General features: G+C 41.5%; 1 protein-coding gene across 3 annotated transcripts in view; it reads left to right on the plus strand.

Moving 5' to 3' along the window:
- kat14 (lysine acetyltransferase 14) overlaps nt 1–16,474 on the plus strand; it is a 45,570-nt gene that overhangs the window by 593 nt on the left and 28,503 nt on the right. The window contains exons 2-3 of one of the 3 annotated variants that reach the window (XM_048536277.2): nt 162–239; nt 15,313–15,434. Coding sequence is in view for 1 of the 3 variants with exons in the window: in XM_048536275.2 (XP_048392232.1) it covers nt 15,313–15,434 (122 nt within the window). In the remaining 2 variants the exon portion in view is untranslated. Of the gene's footprint in view, nt 1–161; nt 240–8,094; nt 8,196–15,312; nt 15,435–16,474 lie in introns of those variants that run through there. The other 2 variants (XM_048536278.2, XM_048536275.2) reach the window with 2 other exon arrangements.

Here is a 16,474-nt window from a genome sequence, read left to right on the forward strand (position 1 = left end):
GATTATAAGTAGAAGAGCAAAGTACTGCAGATGCTGGAGATCTTAAATTAAAACAGAATGTTGGAGAAACTCAGTAGATCTGGCTGCATCTGTAGGAAGAGAAATTGTTCTGGGAAAGAGTCATAATGGATCCAAAGTTAAATCTGTTCCTCTCTCCACAGATGTTGCCAATCCTTCTGAATTACAACCAGAGTGGCATTAGGATTTTGCATTGGCCTAAAATGAGAGGTTGCAACAAGGTTTGAAAATTTGCATTAAAAATTCAGATCTCCAAGTCAAGTGAGAGGCATTGTGGTCATTTTATTTTCTTAGATAGAGAGATGGTGTAGAAATTGTTTGCACTGCATTGATTCTTAAGGCTTAGAATGTGTACAGAGCAAATCAATTTGAATCTGGTAACCTTCATCCAATCTACACAGATGGTAGTTCACTTCTGAATTCATGGGCTTCATGTATTAGGCAGACTGGTTGGAAGCCTAAAACAGAATTAGGCTCCCTGAATCATTAATTAAGAGTATACTGTCCATTGAAGATCTTCTGTATAAAATTGATTACTTCATGATCAGGCAGCTTTCCCTGTTTGGCTTCTACACAGGCTGCTGTGATCTCCATCTAAATATGTTTTAATTTAAATTTTATTTGTAAGAAAGAACTTTCTCAGGATGAGGCGATAATGTCCACATGACTTAGCATGCAATCACCCATTTTCTGAACCTACCTGAAGGCTGCTGCAGGTGACCTGAAATAAACTTTCTTCTAGGGTGAGTTTTCTGTGGAGGCATAGTAAGTACTTGCAGATCACCTTGATTGTGTCAATAAGGCTCAGATACCTATTTCTGCCAGTCCATTGACTTCTTGGTTCCCGGATGTGTTGTTTGTGTATTGCCACAGTTTGGGGACAAAAGTATCTTTGAGCCAAAATGTACATCAGAGTTTCTGAGTATTCCCTATTTACTATTAATTTTGTGCTTCCCCTAATTATCTATCTGGCTTGAGAATGGGCAACGTTTGATGTATAATGCATAGAGGTCAGCCTTAATTTGTGTTAAGGAGAAGGTTTGGATAGGTCTTCAGGGAAAAATGTCATGTAAATTTTCCCGCAGTGCTCATTTTATATGTTGTACATAATGTTACAAGCATAATATGAGGATGTTTACAGACTTGAGCTGAAACTTTACAGGGTCTGTAGAGTTGGGTAGGATGTAGCTTGGAGTATCTGGAGAGAACTCTGAGTTTTACAAGCATGGGAAAGATGACTGAACATTTTGCTGTGACATGGGACATCATTTGATCTTGTTGGAAAGTAATCAGCATAAATTTGAATGTAATTGACTTGAATGTGGTGATACAGTGTGTAATTTTTAGCAGTGCGAAGGATTAAAATATCTTCAAAACCTAGGAGAGAGAGAGCAAGAACTGCAAATGCTGGAATCAGAGGCAATGCATTGTTGAGCTGGAGGAACACAACAGGTCAGGCAGCATCAGAAGAGCAGGAAAGTTGACGTTTCAGGTTTGTACCTTTTCATCGGGACTGGGGAGGGGTGAACGGGCTCAGAAATAAATGGGGTGGGGGAGGGACTGGGGGAAGGTAGGTGGGATCCTGTCAAGGGGTGGTGGCGATTAGTCAGTGGGAAGGATAGGGTGGATAGGTGAGGACAAAGATGGACAGGTTGTGTCAGATCAAGGAGGCGGGAATGAGAGGGAGAGTTGGACATGGATGAGGCCGGGGGTGGGGAGATTTTGAAACTGGTGAATTCTATGTTGAGGCGATCGGGCTGTAAGCTCCCAAGGTGGAATGAGAAGTTGTTCCTCCGGTTTGCGTGTGGCGTCGTTTTGACACTGGAGGAGACCCAGGATGGACATGTCACCAAGGGAATGGGAGGGGGAATTAAAATGAGATAACAAAGTGTGGAGCTGGAGGAACACAGCAGGCCAAGCAGCAGCAGAGGAGCAGGAAAGTCGATGTTTAGGTTTACATTATCAAAACTTGACTGGTTACAGGCCACAGCAGTGAGGTGGGGCTTCAACAATGCCTCTACTAGTTATTCTGAAGGTAAAATGTGCTGGAAGGGGGAGGATTGTGAACAATGACCATTCCGAGCCAGCAGTAAGAGCCTTCACAAGTGCTATCACTAATGTGAAGAGGTCATTCAAGGGTGCCAGTAGGCCTGATGTATATTCTGCAAGTGATACACTGGAGCAGTGACGCTTTGCCAAAAGGACCAGCAAGGAGGAAGGTCCCAGGAAAAGATGTGTGAGAGAAGGCATTAAGCCAACCTGGCGTGAATCGATCCACTGAGTTTTAGCAGCCTTCTGAGGAGAGGATGAGTGACATAGAGAAAGCTGTGACTAGATAATGCATCAACAGCAAGAACATCAGCCAGCCTCTGAGTGCGCTCTCTGGAGAAGAACACATTGTGAAGCCTTGCATTCGAGTTACGGTCAATCTGTTGGAATGGACAGGCCTCACCTATCGACAGATATCCAAAGGACAGTGTTATTGCAGACTGAGGCTCTCCAGGGAAGTGGTCATTGATTTGTGCGCTATTCTATCGGCTTGTTGGACATTGGAAACTAAGACCTTTGAAGATCACTGTGGCTATCAACTTTTATGCATTAAGATCTTTTCAGAGGGTTAAAGATGGTCAGGGACCCAATGAAGGCACTCCCAAGTTGGAGGCAATTAATGGTTTCAGGAGATAAGCAATGCCTTGTTCAAAGAGATGACAACTGCGCACTACGTGGCTAATTGAACAGTCAGAGAGAAAGTTCTGTTGAGTTAGAGGGGTGAATGGTTGGATTCACCTTGGTGGTCATGACTGTAAATTTTCCCATTGCTCAGCCAGAGTTTCCATGCCGTCTGTGTACAATTATTCTGTAACTGTTGAAAGTGACTTCTCAGAATAAGGGTGATACATTGAAGATATGCTGCACATGTCTGTGAGGAGCGCTCACTGCAACAGCAAACAGATACGGCACTTTCTCTTTGCTCGTTAAGGCGACTACCAAATAGGCCATTTAAATGCTAAAGATTGGCTTTGGATGTCTATGCTAATCTGGTAGAGTCCTTCAGTGTATAGTGCAGGAATTTTGTATCATGGTGGTTCATTGTACTCTGCGCAATCTCAAGCCCTGCAGAGAAGGAGGCTGTGTAGATTTGGACATCATTGATCCTTATTTTTCATCTGATGAAGATTTGATGGAGGCTGCTGAACAGGTAGCATGGGATCAGGACCATTTGCCTCATCAGATGAATTGAGAAGGAAGCAAGGTAGACTTAGGACAACCTTACCAAAGCCCTGTACAGTTGTGGCAAGGTGACTTTATTCTTCTACTCCAACTCCTTGCCATAAAGGCCAAATGCCAGTTGCTTTCCTAATTGCTTCCTGTAACTTAATGCTTTTTTGTCAAATTCATACAGGATGTGGACGTGCTGGTGTTGGATTGGGGTGGACAAAATCAGAAGTCACACGACACCAGATTATAATCCAACAGGTTTGTTTGAAATCATAAGCTTTTGAAGCACTGCTTTATTGTAACAGCTTGCCATTATCTTTCTGCCTGTATGTTCCTTGCCTTGTACTTCCCTCCACCTGATGAAGGAGCAGCACTCCAAAATCTTGAGATTTCAAATAAGCCTGTTGAACTATAACCTGGTGTCATTGACTTCTGACTTATTTATACAAGTACACCTGAGTCTCTCTGAACGTGGAGTTGTATGACTTTAAACATCTTTTAAAGATAGCCAAGTCTTCCCTTATGATCAAAGTAAATAGTCTCACACTTTGTCACATCATACTCCACCTGCCATCTGCAGTCCACTCACTTATCCTGTCTTCATGTTCTTCTACAGTCTGTTTGTCTTCCGCACGACTTGTGGTCTCTCCTAGCTACATAGCATCAAACTTAGATATATTATTTTTATATCTCTTCCTCCAAGTCATTTAATATAGATTTTATATAGCAGATGCTGCAGCACTGATATTTGTGGAACTCTGTTGATTACAACCTGCCAATATAAAAAAAAGTTCCACTTATTCCTGCTGCTTGCTTTCTATCCACTAACCAATCCTCTGTCCATGCTAATGTATCACCTGCAATTCCAGGAACTCTTATTTTGTCCATTGAGCTTTCGAGGAATTTAGCCTTTCAAAAATGCAAATTTACTGGTTCCCCTTTATCTCCACTATTGATTACATCCTCAAAACATAGTATATTTTATCAACCAGAATGCTCCTTCCTTAAAACCACACTGATTTGTTCTGATTGCTGTGCTTTTCTAAGTACAACATTAAAACTTCATTAGTGATCAATTCCTGCATTTTGATTACTGTTGTTGGGCTATCTAGCTTATGATTCTTTGTTTTCTCCTTTCTTGAATAGCAGTATTATATTGGCTAACTTTCAAGCAAGTGCACTCACACTATATTTAGACCTTTAGGATGTTAATCATCCAGTCCTGGGGATTTGTTAGATATTGGTTCCATGAATTTTTCTCGTGCTTTTGCTCTGTTGATATTAGCTGCCTTCATTACCTCCAGATTAACCTCCCAGATTACTCCCTGTTTGTGATATGTAAATTCTATCTTTTATTATGAAAAGATGCATAAAATGTTTGCTTAATACCTCTGCCATTTCTTTATTTCTCACCCTTATTTCTTTTGTCATTTCTAACTGGTTCCTTACATTATTGGCTGCTTTAATCTCATTTAACTTTCCTCCTTTTTATCAACATTTTGTTGGCTCTCTGGTTCCGAGAAGACTCTTATTCTTCAGACTCATTACTGTTCTTTGTAGCATAGTACGGCTCTTCTTTTAATCTAACACTACCTTTAAACCCCTTAGTAAGCCATGGATAGATCTTTCTTACTGAGTTTTTGTTTTTCATTGAAGTGTATTTTTGTTGAACTTCTTGATTATTGTTTTTAAATGTTTCCAATTTGTTTATTTACTGCCATACCTTTTAGCCAATTCACTTGATCAACCTTGGTCAGCTCTCCATTCATACCTATGTAATTAACTTTGAATATTCTTATTTGTGATTTGAATGTATTGATCAGCTCATGAGAAGTATCAGTCATATGTAGTTTAGCTTGTTAAACACTTAGAGTTAAGAGTGAAGCCATCTCCAGCAGGCCTGAGGGGACAGTCAAGTTGAACGGAACTCAGAAGGCAATCTTACGTGATTGTATTCTTGTCCATTGTAAGCTATTGGTGAAAAGCTATCGGATGTGTACATTGTCTTAAGTTGTGATGATGGTGCATGAGCTGCTGATTGTTGTGAACTTTGGAAGATGTGTGAGAAGCAGTATTATTGTGGTATCAGCAGTGAAGTGTCAGGCATCTGATGAAGATAACTGACCCCTAACTTCCTGTGTGGCTGTCCTCTGTAATGGCAACCATATAATGCTAATTCATAATCATTGGAGCATTAAGTATACAGTGATATTTGTCCTTTATGACACTGAAGCCAGGTAGTTTTTGAGTCATTCATGGCACCAGTCTCTGCAGCCACCTCACTCCAGGTTGTCTTCATCAGTGGAGATGACCTCTTATTGACATTAATAGGGAAAAGAACTTTCCTTATCTCTTGGTCAGCCGTCAGAAGAACTGTTGAGGAGACGTTGTTAACAGAGTTGCTGTTTTTTGCCTGGTCTTTAATATTAACTTGAGTGGTTGAGTTGATGAGCAGAGAGTGAAGTACTATCCAGCTGTCTTTTAAGTATCACATCTGGGTATTGAAACTGCTAACGCCCTGGCGAGCAATATAACTTCCTGCCCATAAAATTTGGCATATAAATTTACCTGCATACGTAATGAACTGAGATGAAAGCAATCATACAAGGAAACCTGGCCCATCCCTGAGCAGGTGTCCCGATCACTATTAGATCAGCCTTCACACTTGGAGTCAAAAAACAAATTCTGCCTGGTGTTTCTGCTAGTATAGTGTTGCTTGCTTTATATATATTTACAGTTTGCCACCACCTTCAGAGCTTGACTTTCACAGTTGCATTGTTTGGTCTAGTTTCCTCTTTTATAAATTTAAAGCAATAATTATCTCCTGGAAATCCAAAATTTAAAAACATGGAAAGTGCTATAAATACAGCAGGTCTGAAGAATATCCATCTGGACTGGAGACTCAAAGTTTGTTAAGTCTTTTAATGGGATTAAATATAATCAGAGGCAAGATATGCCTTTCTAGATTTGGCAAAGGATTTATACCCACATTATTTTCAGTTTTCAAATGGTGACTGGCTTTGTAATTGCAGCATTTTCCAACTTTCGCTTACTGTGGGCTTCCTTTCCCTCCAATGTAGGACATTCTTATAAAAAGTTTCTTCATATTGTTTTGAGATTTAAATGAAGTAATATCCATTACAGAGTCTGTAGTAGACGAAGAATTATACATTGTGCATTGCCAGAAGGTGCAGTTCTGAGCCCACTGTCAGCTTTAGCTACATAAAATCTCGTTGTGTAATGGTTCTCATTTCAACTTGGATATTTTTGCAACGAACCACCCACAAATATAATTCAAATCTGGTAAATTGCCATCCTTCAGTTTACTTGTGTTAATTAGTAGACGAACAGAAAGAGTTATCGTCAATGCTATGATACAGCAATAACCTGCTCAACGATGTTCAGTTTGGATTCTGCCAGAATATCTTGGCTCCAAAGTTCAATAAAGCCTTGGTCTAAATAGAGATGAAAGAGCTAAGTTCAAGAAGTGAGGTGAGAATGTCAGTCCTTACTGTTGCGCAGCATTTGACTAAATGTGACTTCAAATGCTTCTGTAAAATTGAAGTAATAAGTTTTAGGGAAGTCTTGCCACTGACAGGAGCCAAACCTAGCACAAAAGAAGATGCTTATTGGAGGTCAGATATCTCAGCTGCAGGAGTTTGCCAAGGTAGAGTCTTCATCTTAACTATTCTTCACAGCTTCGTCTATGACCTACCTCCCCTACAAAATCAGAAATGAATGATGTTTGCTGATGATTATACAGTGTTTAGTTCCATTTGTGCTCCCCATATAATTAAGCAGTCTCTTTCCACATGTTGTGGCACCTGGACAACATTCAGTTTAGGCTGATAAGTGGCAAGCAATATGAGCACCACACAAGATTTAAGCAATCTAACTACTTGGAAGTTCAGTGCATTAATGTCACTGAGTCCGCATCATCAATGTCCTGCAGGGGTCGTCATTCACTTGAAATCTAACTGGACCAGCCATACAAATACTCTGGCTATGGGATGAGGTCAGACTCTGGGCATTCTGCAGTGAGTAACTTGCCTCCTGATTCAACAATGCTTTTCCAGTGTCCATGAGGTATAAATCAGAAGGAAGATGAAATATTCCTTACACTTAGCTTAATGAATGCAGCTCTAACAACATTCAAGAATCCCATTCAGGACCAAACAACTTTCTTGAATGGTACTTTCTCCACGCTACAAATGTTGACTCTCTGAACCACTGACATAAGATGGACTTCTTCGATAGCACATTCAAAAGTTACAACCTCCACTATTTAAAAAGGATGAGGGCAGCAGGCACCTGGAAATTTCACCACTTGCAAGTTATGCTCCAAACAGCACCTTGCTTACTTGAAAGGGTATCGTTGTTTCTTTAATTTTGCTAGTTCGATGTCCTAGAACTCTCTCCTTAACAGTACTAAAGGTGTACTTACCACAGATCTACAATGGTTCTTTAAGGTGGCTGCCCAGCATTTTCAAGGAGGAGTTGAAGATGGGCAAGAAATGCTGCCATTATCAGCGATATACCGTGAATGAATTTTTTTTTTAAAAAAAATGCAAAACCAAATCTGCTCTTTTGGGTGGATATAAGAAATATACTGACACTATTCAAAGAAGATCAGGAGAGTTTCTTCTTTTTTCCCAGCCAATATTTGGATAGTCTCTGATCAACTTCTTCAGAGATGTTATTTCATTCTCCTGGGATGGGTGGGACTTGAACTCAGGCCTCCTGAACATTACTGCTGCACCACAAAGGCCTATTCCAGCTCATCTTTATCCGTCAACGAATGGCAGAAGAACCATTCAAGTAGATTATGTGGTAATTATCTCATTTCTGTTTTCACAGGCATGCTTGCACAAATTGGTTGCTGTGTTTCCCTTATTACAATATTTCAGAAGTACTTCATTGGCTTTGAAGTGCTTTGAGTCATCTGGTAGTTATAAAAGGTACATGTTTTAGAGAAGTATATTCCACCTTCACCTATTTAGTTAAAGTGGCACATTCAATTGATTTCGTCCCTTTGTACACTTCTTTGTATGATCTAAATTGATACTTTATTGGAATACTAGAGATCTGTCATGTGTTGGAAATTCTTTTGAGTGAATTAGATATTAAGCTTAGGGGAGGCGATGGCCTAGTGGTATTACTACTGGACTGTTAACCCAGAGACCCAGATAACATCCTGGGACCCAGGTTCAAATCCTGCCATGGCAAATGATGGAATTTGAATTCAATAAATATCTGGAATAAAGAATCTAATAATGACCACTGTCAATTGTCAGAAAAGCCCGTCTGGCGCACTGATGTCCTTTTAGGGAAGGAAACTGCTATCCTTACCTGGTCTGGCCTACATGTGACTCCAGACCCACAACAATGTGGTTACCTTTTAACTGCCCTCTGGGAAATAAATGCTGTCTACCCATCGATGCCCTCATCTCGTGAATGAATAAAGGGGAAAAAAATTGCTGTGGTGGTTCTCGAAGGTGTTAAAAATTTGGCAATGTTATTCTATGTTCAATGTGAAAAACCCATCATTTCATCCGGTATTTCCAGCTAATACTTTTCCTCACCTAGTGTGAGCAACCATTTATTACATCACTGCGTATCATTAATAATATTGTATTGTGTGTGAAATGGTTGCTGCATATAGTCGGGAGCATAGCAAAATAGTATCACCAGCTGAAAGAAAATGTATTTTTGATTGTCTCATTGGCTCCTTTATTTCAGGCATTGTAGATTTGCTGATGGAAGCCTCTTTGCACCCATCTCAGTGCCATATTTCAATGTTATCAGGCATTTAATTAAGAATTGATGTTTAATGAACTTTGTATAATAATGTAAACCTGTTCAAATGTACATTGAACTGTACCCTAACTTACTGATTTGTTTTTCAAAATCTAAATACCTAGTACTGATTAACTGTTCAGTTTTGTGTTGTCATTGAACTATACAACCCATTCTGACATCACTATCATCATGAATGCAATAGCCCTCCTGCTGGTTTCAGAATCTTTAAGGAAATATCAATGCAAATACTATGCACTCAATAAAAACAAAGAATAAATTCCAGTCGTGACTGCTTGTAAAAAGTAGCTTAATAGTTCAGGATCAGGGATGCTGATTGCTCATTTGTGACACAGATTTAGTTGTAGAATACAAAGATGGATGTATACATATGTTAGGATCCTTATTGATACACGTGTACAGTACTTGAGAAATGTAGTGTTTGATTATTTGACATCAGTTTTATTATGAACAAAATACTTTTGGATTTACATTCTGTAACAAAATACTGTGGCTTGCATGGTTTCATTTTTTTTCCCCCCTTTTTATTCCCATTTCCTTTTCTTTGTGTCACTTACTTCTCACTGGGTACATTTTCCTATGAGGACTGATTTATTTCCAGTACCTCACCCAACTGGCTGTTTGCAAACTGGTATAAGACCATAAGACCGTAAGACACAGGAGTGGAAGTAAGGCCATTCGGCCCATCAGGTCCACTCCGCCATTTAAATCATGGCTGATGGGCATTTCAACACCACTTCCCTGCACTCTCCCCATAGCCCTTGATTCCTTGTGAGATCAAGAATTTGTCGATCTCTGCCTTGAAGGCATCCAACGTCCCGGCCTCCACTGCACTCCTTGGCAATGAATTCCACATGCCCACCACACTCTGGCTGAAGAAATGTTGTCTCACTTCAGTTTTAAATTTACCCCCTCTAATTTTAAGGCAGTGCCCACGGGTCCTAGTCTCCCCGCCTAACGGAAACAACTTCCTAGCGTCCACCCCTTCTAAGCCGTACATTATCTTGTAAGTTTCTATTAGATCTCCCCCAACCTTCTAAACTCTAATTTTTAGAGTACAATCCCAGGATCCTTAGCCGTTCATCATATGTTAAACCTACCATTTCAGGGATCATCCGTGTGAATCTCCGCTGGACACGCTCCAGGGCTAGTATGTCCTTCCTGAGGTGTGGGACCCAAAATTGGACACAGTATTCTAAATGGGGCCTAACTAGAGCCTTATAAAGCCTCAGAAGCACATCGCTGCTTTTGTATTCCAACCCTCTTGAGATAAACGACAACATTACATTCGCTTTCTTAATTACGGACTCTACCTGCAAGTTAACCTTTCGAGAATCCTGGACCAACACTCCCAGATCCCTTTGCACTTCTGCTTTGCGAATTTTCTCACCATTTAGAAAATAGTCCATGCCTGTAATCTTTTTTCCAAAGTGCAAACCCTCACATTTACTCACATTGAATTTCATCAGCCATTTCCTGGACCACTCTCCTAAACTGTCTAAATCTTTCCGCAGCTTCCCCACCTCTTCAATACTACCTGCCTGTCCACCTATCTTTGTATCATCGGCAAACTTTGCCGGAATGCCCTCAGTCCCATCATCCAAATCATTAATGTATAAGGTGAACAGCTGCAGCCCCAACACTGAACCCTGAAGGACACCACTTGTCACCGGTTGCCATTCCGAGAAAGAGCCTTTTATCCCAGCTCTCTGCCTTCTGTCAGACAGCCAATCCTTAATCCAAGCCAGTAGCTCACCTCGAACACCATGGGCCCTCACCTTGCTCAGCAGCCTCCTGTGAGGCACCGTATCAAAGGCTTTTTGGAAGTCTAGATAGATAACATCTACTGGGTTTCCCTGGTCTAACATACTCGTTAGCTCTTTAAAGAATTCCAACAGGTTTGTCAGGCACGACCTCCCCTTACTAAATCCATGCTGACTTGTTCTAATCTGACCCTGCACTTCTCGGAATTTAGAAATCTCATCCTTGACAATAGATTCTAGAATTTTACCAACTACCGAGGTTAGGCTAATTGGCCTATAATTTTCCATCTTTTGTCTTGATCCTTTCTTAAACAGGGAGGCTACAACAGCAATTTTCCAATCATCTGGGACTTTCCCTGACTCCAGTGACTTTTGAAAGATCACAACCAAAGCCTCTGCTATTTCCTCAGCCACCTCCCTCAGAACTCTAGGATGTAGCCCATGGGGGCCAGGAGATTAATCAATTTTTAGATCTTTTAGCTTTTCTAGCACTTTCTCTTTTGTAATGCCTACCATACTCAACTCTGCCCCCTTGCTCTCCCTAATTGTTGGCATACTACTCATGTCTTCCACTGTGAAGACTGCCGCAAAGTACTAATTAAGTTCTTCAGCTATTTCCTTATCTCCCATCACTTGCCTTCCAGCATCAATTTGGAGCGGCCCAGTATCTGCTTGCCTCTCGTTTGTTTCTTATTTATTAAAAGAAGCTTTTACTATCATTTCTAATATTACTAGCTAGCCTACCTTCAGATTTGATCCTCCTTCCATATTGCTGTCTTTGTTATCCTCTGTTTGTTTTTGTAGCCTTCCCAATCTTCTGATTTCCCAGTGCTCTTGGCCACTTTATAGGCTGTCTCTTTTTCTTTGATATATTCCCTGACTTCCTTTGTTAAGCATGGCTGTCTAATCTCACCCCAGATAATCTTTCTTTTCCTTGGGAATGAACCTCTGTACTGTGTCCTCAATTACACCCAGAAACTCCTGCCATTGTTGGTCTACTGTCTTCCCCGCTAGGCTCTGCTTCCAGTCGATTTTTGTCAATTCCTCTCTCATGCCCCTGTAATTACCTTTATTTAACTGTAATACCATTACATCCGATTTTGCCTTCTCTCTTTCAAGCTGCAGACTGAACTCTACCGTATTATGATCGCTGCCTCCTAAGTGTTCCCTTACTTTTAAGGTCTTTTATAAAGTCTGGCTCGTTACGTAGCAGTAAGTCCAGAATAGCCTGCTTCCTTGTGGGCTCCATCACAAGCTGTTCCAAAAAGCCATCCTGCAAACATTCCATGAATTCCTTTTCTTTGGATCTACCGGCAACATTATTCACCCAGTCCGCCTGCATGTTGAAGTCCCCCATGATCACCGTGACCTTGCCTTTCTGACATGCCCTATTTATTTCTTGCTGCATCTTGCGCCCCTGGTCCTGATCACTGTTAGGAGGTCTGTACATAACTCCCATTATAGGTTTTTTGCCTTTGTGGTTCCTCAATTCCACCCACACAGACTCCACATCTTCTGACCCTATGTCATTCAGTGCCGTAGATTTAATTCCGTTCTTAACTAACAAGACAACCCCACCCCTTCTGCCCACCTCCCTGTCTTTTCGATATGTTGTGAATCCTTGGATGTTTAACTGCCAGTCCTGAACTCCCTGCAACCATGTCTCTGTGATGCCTACCACATCATAATCATTCAAGAGGATTTGTGCGGTTAATTCATCTACTTTGTTGCGAATACTACGAGCATTTAGATAAAGTGCCTTGATGCTAACTTTCTTATCATTATTAGAGAGGTTGGAAATCCCAAGATGTCATAAGCTATACTTCCTTTTTGCTGTATTCCTAGTCTGCTTTGAGCTTAAATCCACCTGTACACATGCTATCCTGCTGCTTATCTTTCCATTTAACTCTGTCCTCCCTGTCTCTTTCACTTTCCCTTCCCCCTGACTCAGAAGTTTAAAGTCCTAGTGACCATCCTATTTATCCTTTTCGCTAGTACACTGGTTCCAGATCGGTTTAGGTGGAGACCGTCCCAACGGTACAGACCCACCCCCCCGGCTCCAAAACTGATGCCAATGCCCCATGAAATGGAATCCCTCTTTCCCACAACAATCCCTTAGCCACGTGTTTACTTCCCTAACTTTCTTTTCCCTATGCCAATTAGCACGTGGCTGAGGCAGTAATCCGGAGATTATGACCCTTGAGGACCTGTACTTCAATTTCTTTCCTAGTGCTTCATAATCCCTGAACAGGTACTCTACCCTAGCCTTGCCTATGTTGTTAGTCCCAACGTGGACCGCAACAACTGGATCCTCCCCCTCCCGCTCCAATATCCTTTCAACCCGGTCGGAGATGTCCCGCACCCTGGCCACCAGGCAGGCAACACACCATGCGGGACTCCCGATCCGGCTTGCATAGGGTACTATCTGTCCCCCTAATAATAGAATCTCCTATAACAACTACCTGTCTTTTTGCTCCCCCTCTTGAATGGCCTTCTGCACCACGGTGCATCCCGCCCACAGTCCTTTTTCTCATCTGTACAGGGAGCAAGAATCTCATACCAGTTGGTCAAGGTCAAGGGCTGAGGCTCCTGCACTCGTGAACTCTGAATCCCCCTACCTGCCTCACTTACAGTCACATCTTGTCCCTGAACACTTTCTGAATTTGAGTTATTTAATCTACCGGGTGTGACTGCCTCCTGAAACAAAGTGTCCAGGTAACTCTTCCCCCTCATGGATGTGCCGCAGAGTTTGAAGCTCAGATTCTAGATCATTTACTCTGATCCAGAGTTCTTCCAGCAACCAACTCTTGCTGCAGATGTGGTCGCTGCCGTTCACAATGGGATCAGCCAGCTCCCACATCATACAGCTATAGCACATCATCTGTCCAGCCATTGCAACTTATTTAGTTAACTTTTACAATTTATGTATTAAATGTTTTCTCGTACTTCTCTGCTACACTCTTTTTCAATTAAGCAATTAAACTTTTAATCAATTACACAATACACAAGGATATAAATTGAAAAGCCTTCCCTTAACAGCACACGAGAGTCCTTCTCGATTAGAGCTCCCGCTCTTTCTGCTGCTGGAACAGGAATGGAGGGCTCCGCCGGTCAAGGTAGGTATTTGCTAATCTTTAAAGCAGAGACTCACCCACCTGTAGGCCTCTGATCGACGCTCCCGCTCTTCCTGCTGCGAGTCTGTGGACTTTTAATTAGGTTAGAGGGGGAGGGAGGGAGGCCCTACTGTGTAGGCGTAGAATCTTTCTCAAATCAAATCTGCCTGACCTGGTGTCCATTTCTTCATGCTTCCAGCAGCACCCTGGAAAGTGAGAACTGTGGCTTATTTTTCCCATTCTAAATTAGGCCACACAGGCCAGTTGGTGCTGACCAGGACCAATCCAGCTGAGACCATCAAACTCACCATTCACCAAAGACTGGGTGTTATATTAGGTCAATCTTCTTCAGATATTTAGTACTTTCACCACCTGACCTGGAGGACTTGAATGCAGAGCTTGGCAAGGACTCCTTGTGGGTAGCACACATGCTTTTCAGTCAAAAGGTCATGGGCCACTCCAGAGACCTCAACACAGAATTTTTGTTGATCGTTCTGTGTGGTGCCGAAGTTGTGCTGCCCTGTTAGAGGTGCTTTCTGCTGAATCCAGGACCTATCTGCCTTTTCTGATGGATTTTAAAAATTGCATTGGCAGTATTTTTGAAGATGGATAGAGGATTTATTTTTGATCATCCGGCCCAATATTTAACCCTCAATCGCTTGTTAACACCTAATATGAGGAAATTTATTTTAATATTGTTCATCAGACTTAACAGTGTGCAAGTCGGCTACTACGTTCCCTGTATCCATTACCCTTGTTATCGCTTGGATCAGTTCAAAACAATCACTTACCTATGGTCAGAAGTATGGTATGAAATTTTGTCGTGAGGTTTATAATTATGGAAGATAGGAAGAAGTGCTTGGAACAGGCACATGTTGCATGTCATTTAGCGTGAGATGTCTTATCAGCTGTACTTGAGGCAGTTTGGGGCAGCACGGTGGCTCAGTGGTTAGTACTGCAGCCTCACAACGCCAGGGACCCAGGTTCAATTCCAGCCTCGAGCAACTGTCTGCGAGGAGTTAGCACATTCTCCCCATGTCTGCGTGGGATTCCACCATGTGCTCCGGTTTCCTCCCACAGTCTAGGTGGATCGGCCGTGCTAAATTGCCCGTAGTGTCCATTGGTGTGTGGGTTATAGGGGGATGGGTCTGGGTGGGATGCTCCAAGGGGCGGTGTGGACTTGTTGGGCCGAAGGGCCTGTATCCACACTGGGGAATCTAATGTAATGTGTCTGAGCTTGGCAGTGCACATGCTACGTATTGCATAATCTGTTGATTTGAAATACTTTGTTACCTTAATAAAAATAAATTTCATGTTTCCACATAAATCAGGTCCTTCCTTTCTCTCTTTCAACCTCCTTGCACTTTGCTGTCTTTCTGCAGCTCAGCTAAGGGCAGAACATCCCAGTTACTTGCGGGGTGATAACTTCTTCCGATTCACTTGTTCAGAATGTGCAGAAGACGGTAAGGACCACTTTGAGAGACTGAAGCTCACATGGCAACAAGTACGTATCACTATTGAAACTGTGCGCAATGCATTTAATGTATAAGTATAAATATACCCGTGTGCCTAGCTTATATATTCTCAATAAAATCACATTAATTTGCTTGTTGGAACCAAAACTTGCACTTTGTTCCTATATCTTTGTCTGAACTTCTGTATTAGTTGTGATTGAATTAGATCATTATTTTTGAAAGCTGTATACTGTGATGTGAACTACGTCCTGTAGTAGTTGGATTTGATGTACTTTAGGGTCATTGTTCACAGTTTGAGTAATCAAGATTTATGACTAAGCAGGAACTGTTTAATGCTTCTTTTCTATAAAATAGTGGCAAGGGAATAGTAGTAAAAGGTCAGACCAACTGAAGGTTGCCCACTCAACTGGGCCTATATTATCTTGACTGCAAAAATTGTTTCGTGATCTATTTCAGATGTTTACAGTATTAAAGGCATTTGATCAGACAGTTTCCATTGGTGGGGAGACCAAGACTGATCTTGATCTTAAAATCAAAGTTGGGCTATTCAGGAAGGAAACCAAGAAGGGAATTTTCGCAGACAACATAGTGGAAATCTGGAACTCTAAAATCCCTCAAAAAGCAAAAGGCTGTGGAAATGAGAATAGCGGACACTTTTAAGATTCATATTTTTAGTAGTAACAGGGAAGAATATGATTGGTACAGCTAAGTTGAAAAAAGAGACTTGAGGTACTGATCATGCCTCTTCATTCACTGAAAATTAACATGTTATAAAATAGGCAAACATTGACATTTGTGAAATTGTAGTATGTGTGGTAGCCTCGAACCCAACTAATGATGCCGCAGGGTACTGGTAGCATTCCTTCACTCTGTGGAGGATTTTAAAGATGTAAAACCTCACAGGCTGCTTTCTCACTGTACCTATGGATTTAGAGGGGAGAGGTCAATCATATTCTTGTGAGTCCATGCCAATGAATAACTGTGGCTGAAATTGACCTATCCAATTTCATAATGTTTGTAGCAAGCATTTGCTTTCATTCCATATGCTGTAATTAACTTTAGGATCTTA

Source organism: Stegostoma tigrinum, chromosome 9, assembly GCF_030684315.1.
Source record: "Stegostoma tigrinum isolate sSteTig4 chromosome 9, sSteTig4.hap1, whole genome shotgun sequence".
Taxonomy (NCBI): Eukaryota; Metazoa; Chordata; class Chondrichthyes; order Orectolobiformes; family Stegostomatidae; genus Stegostoma; species Stegostoma tigrinum.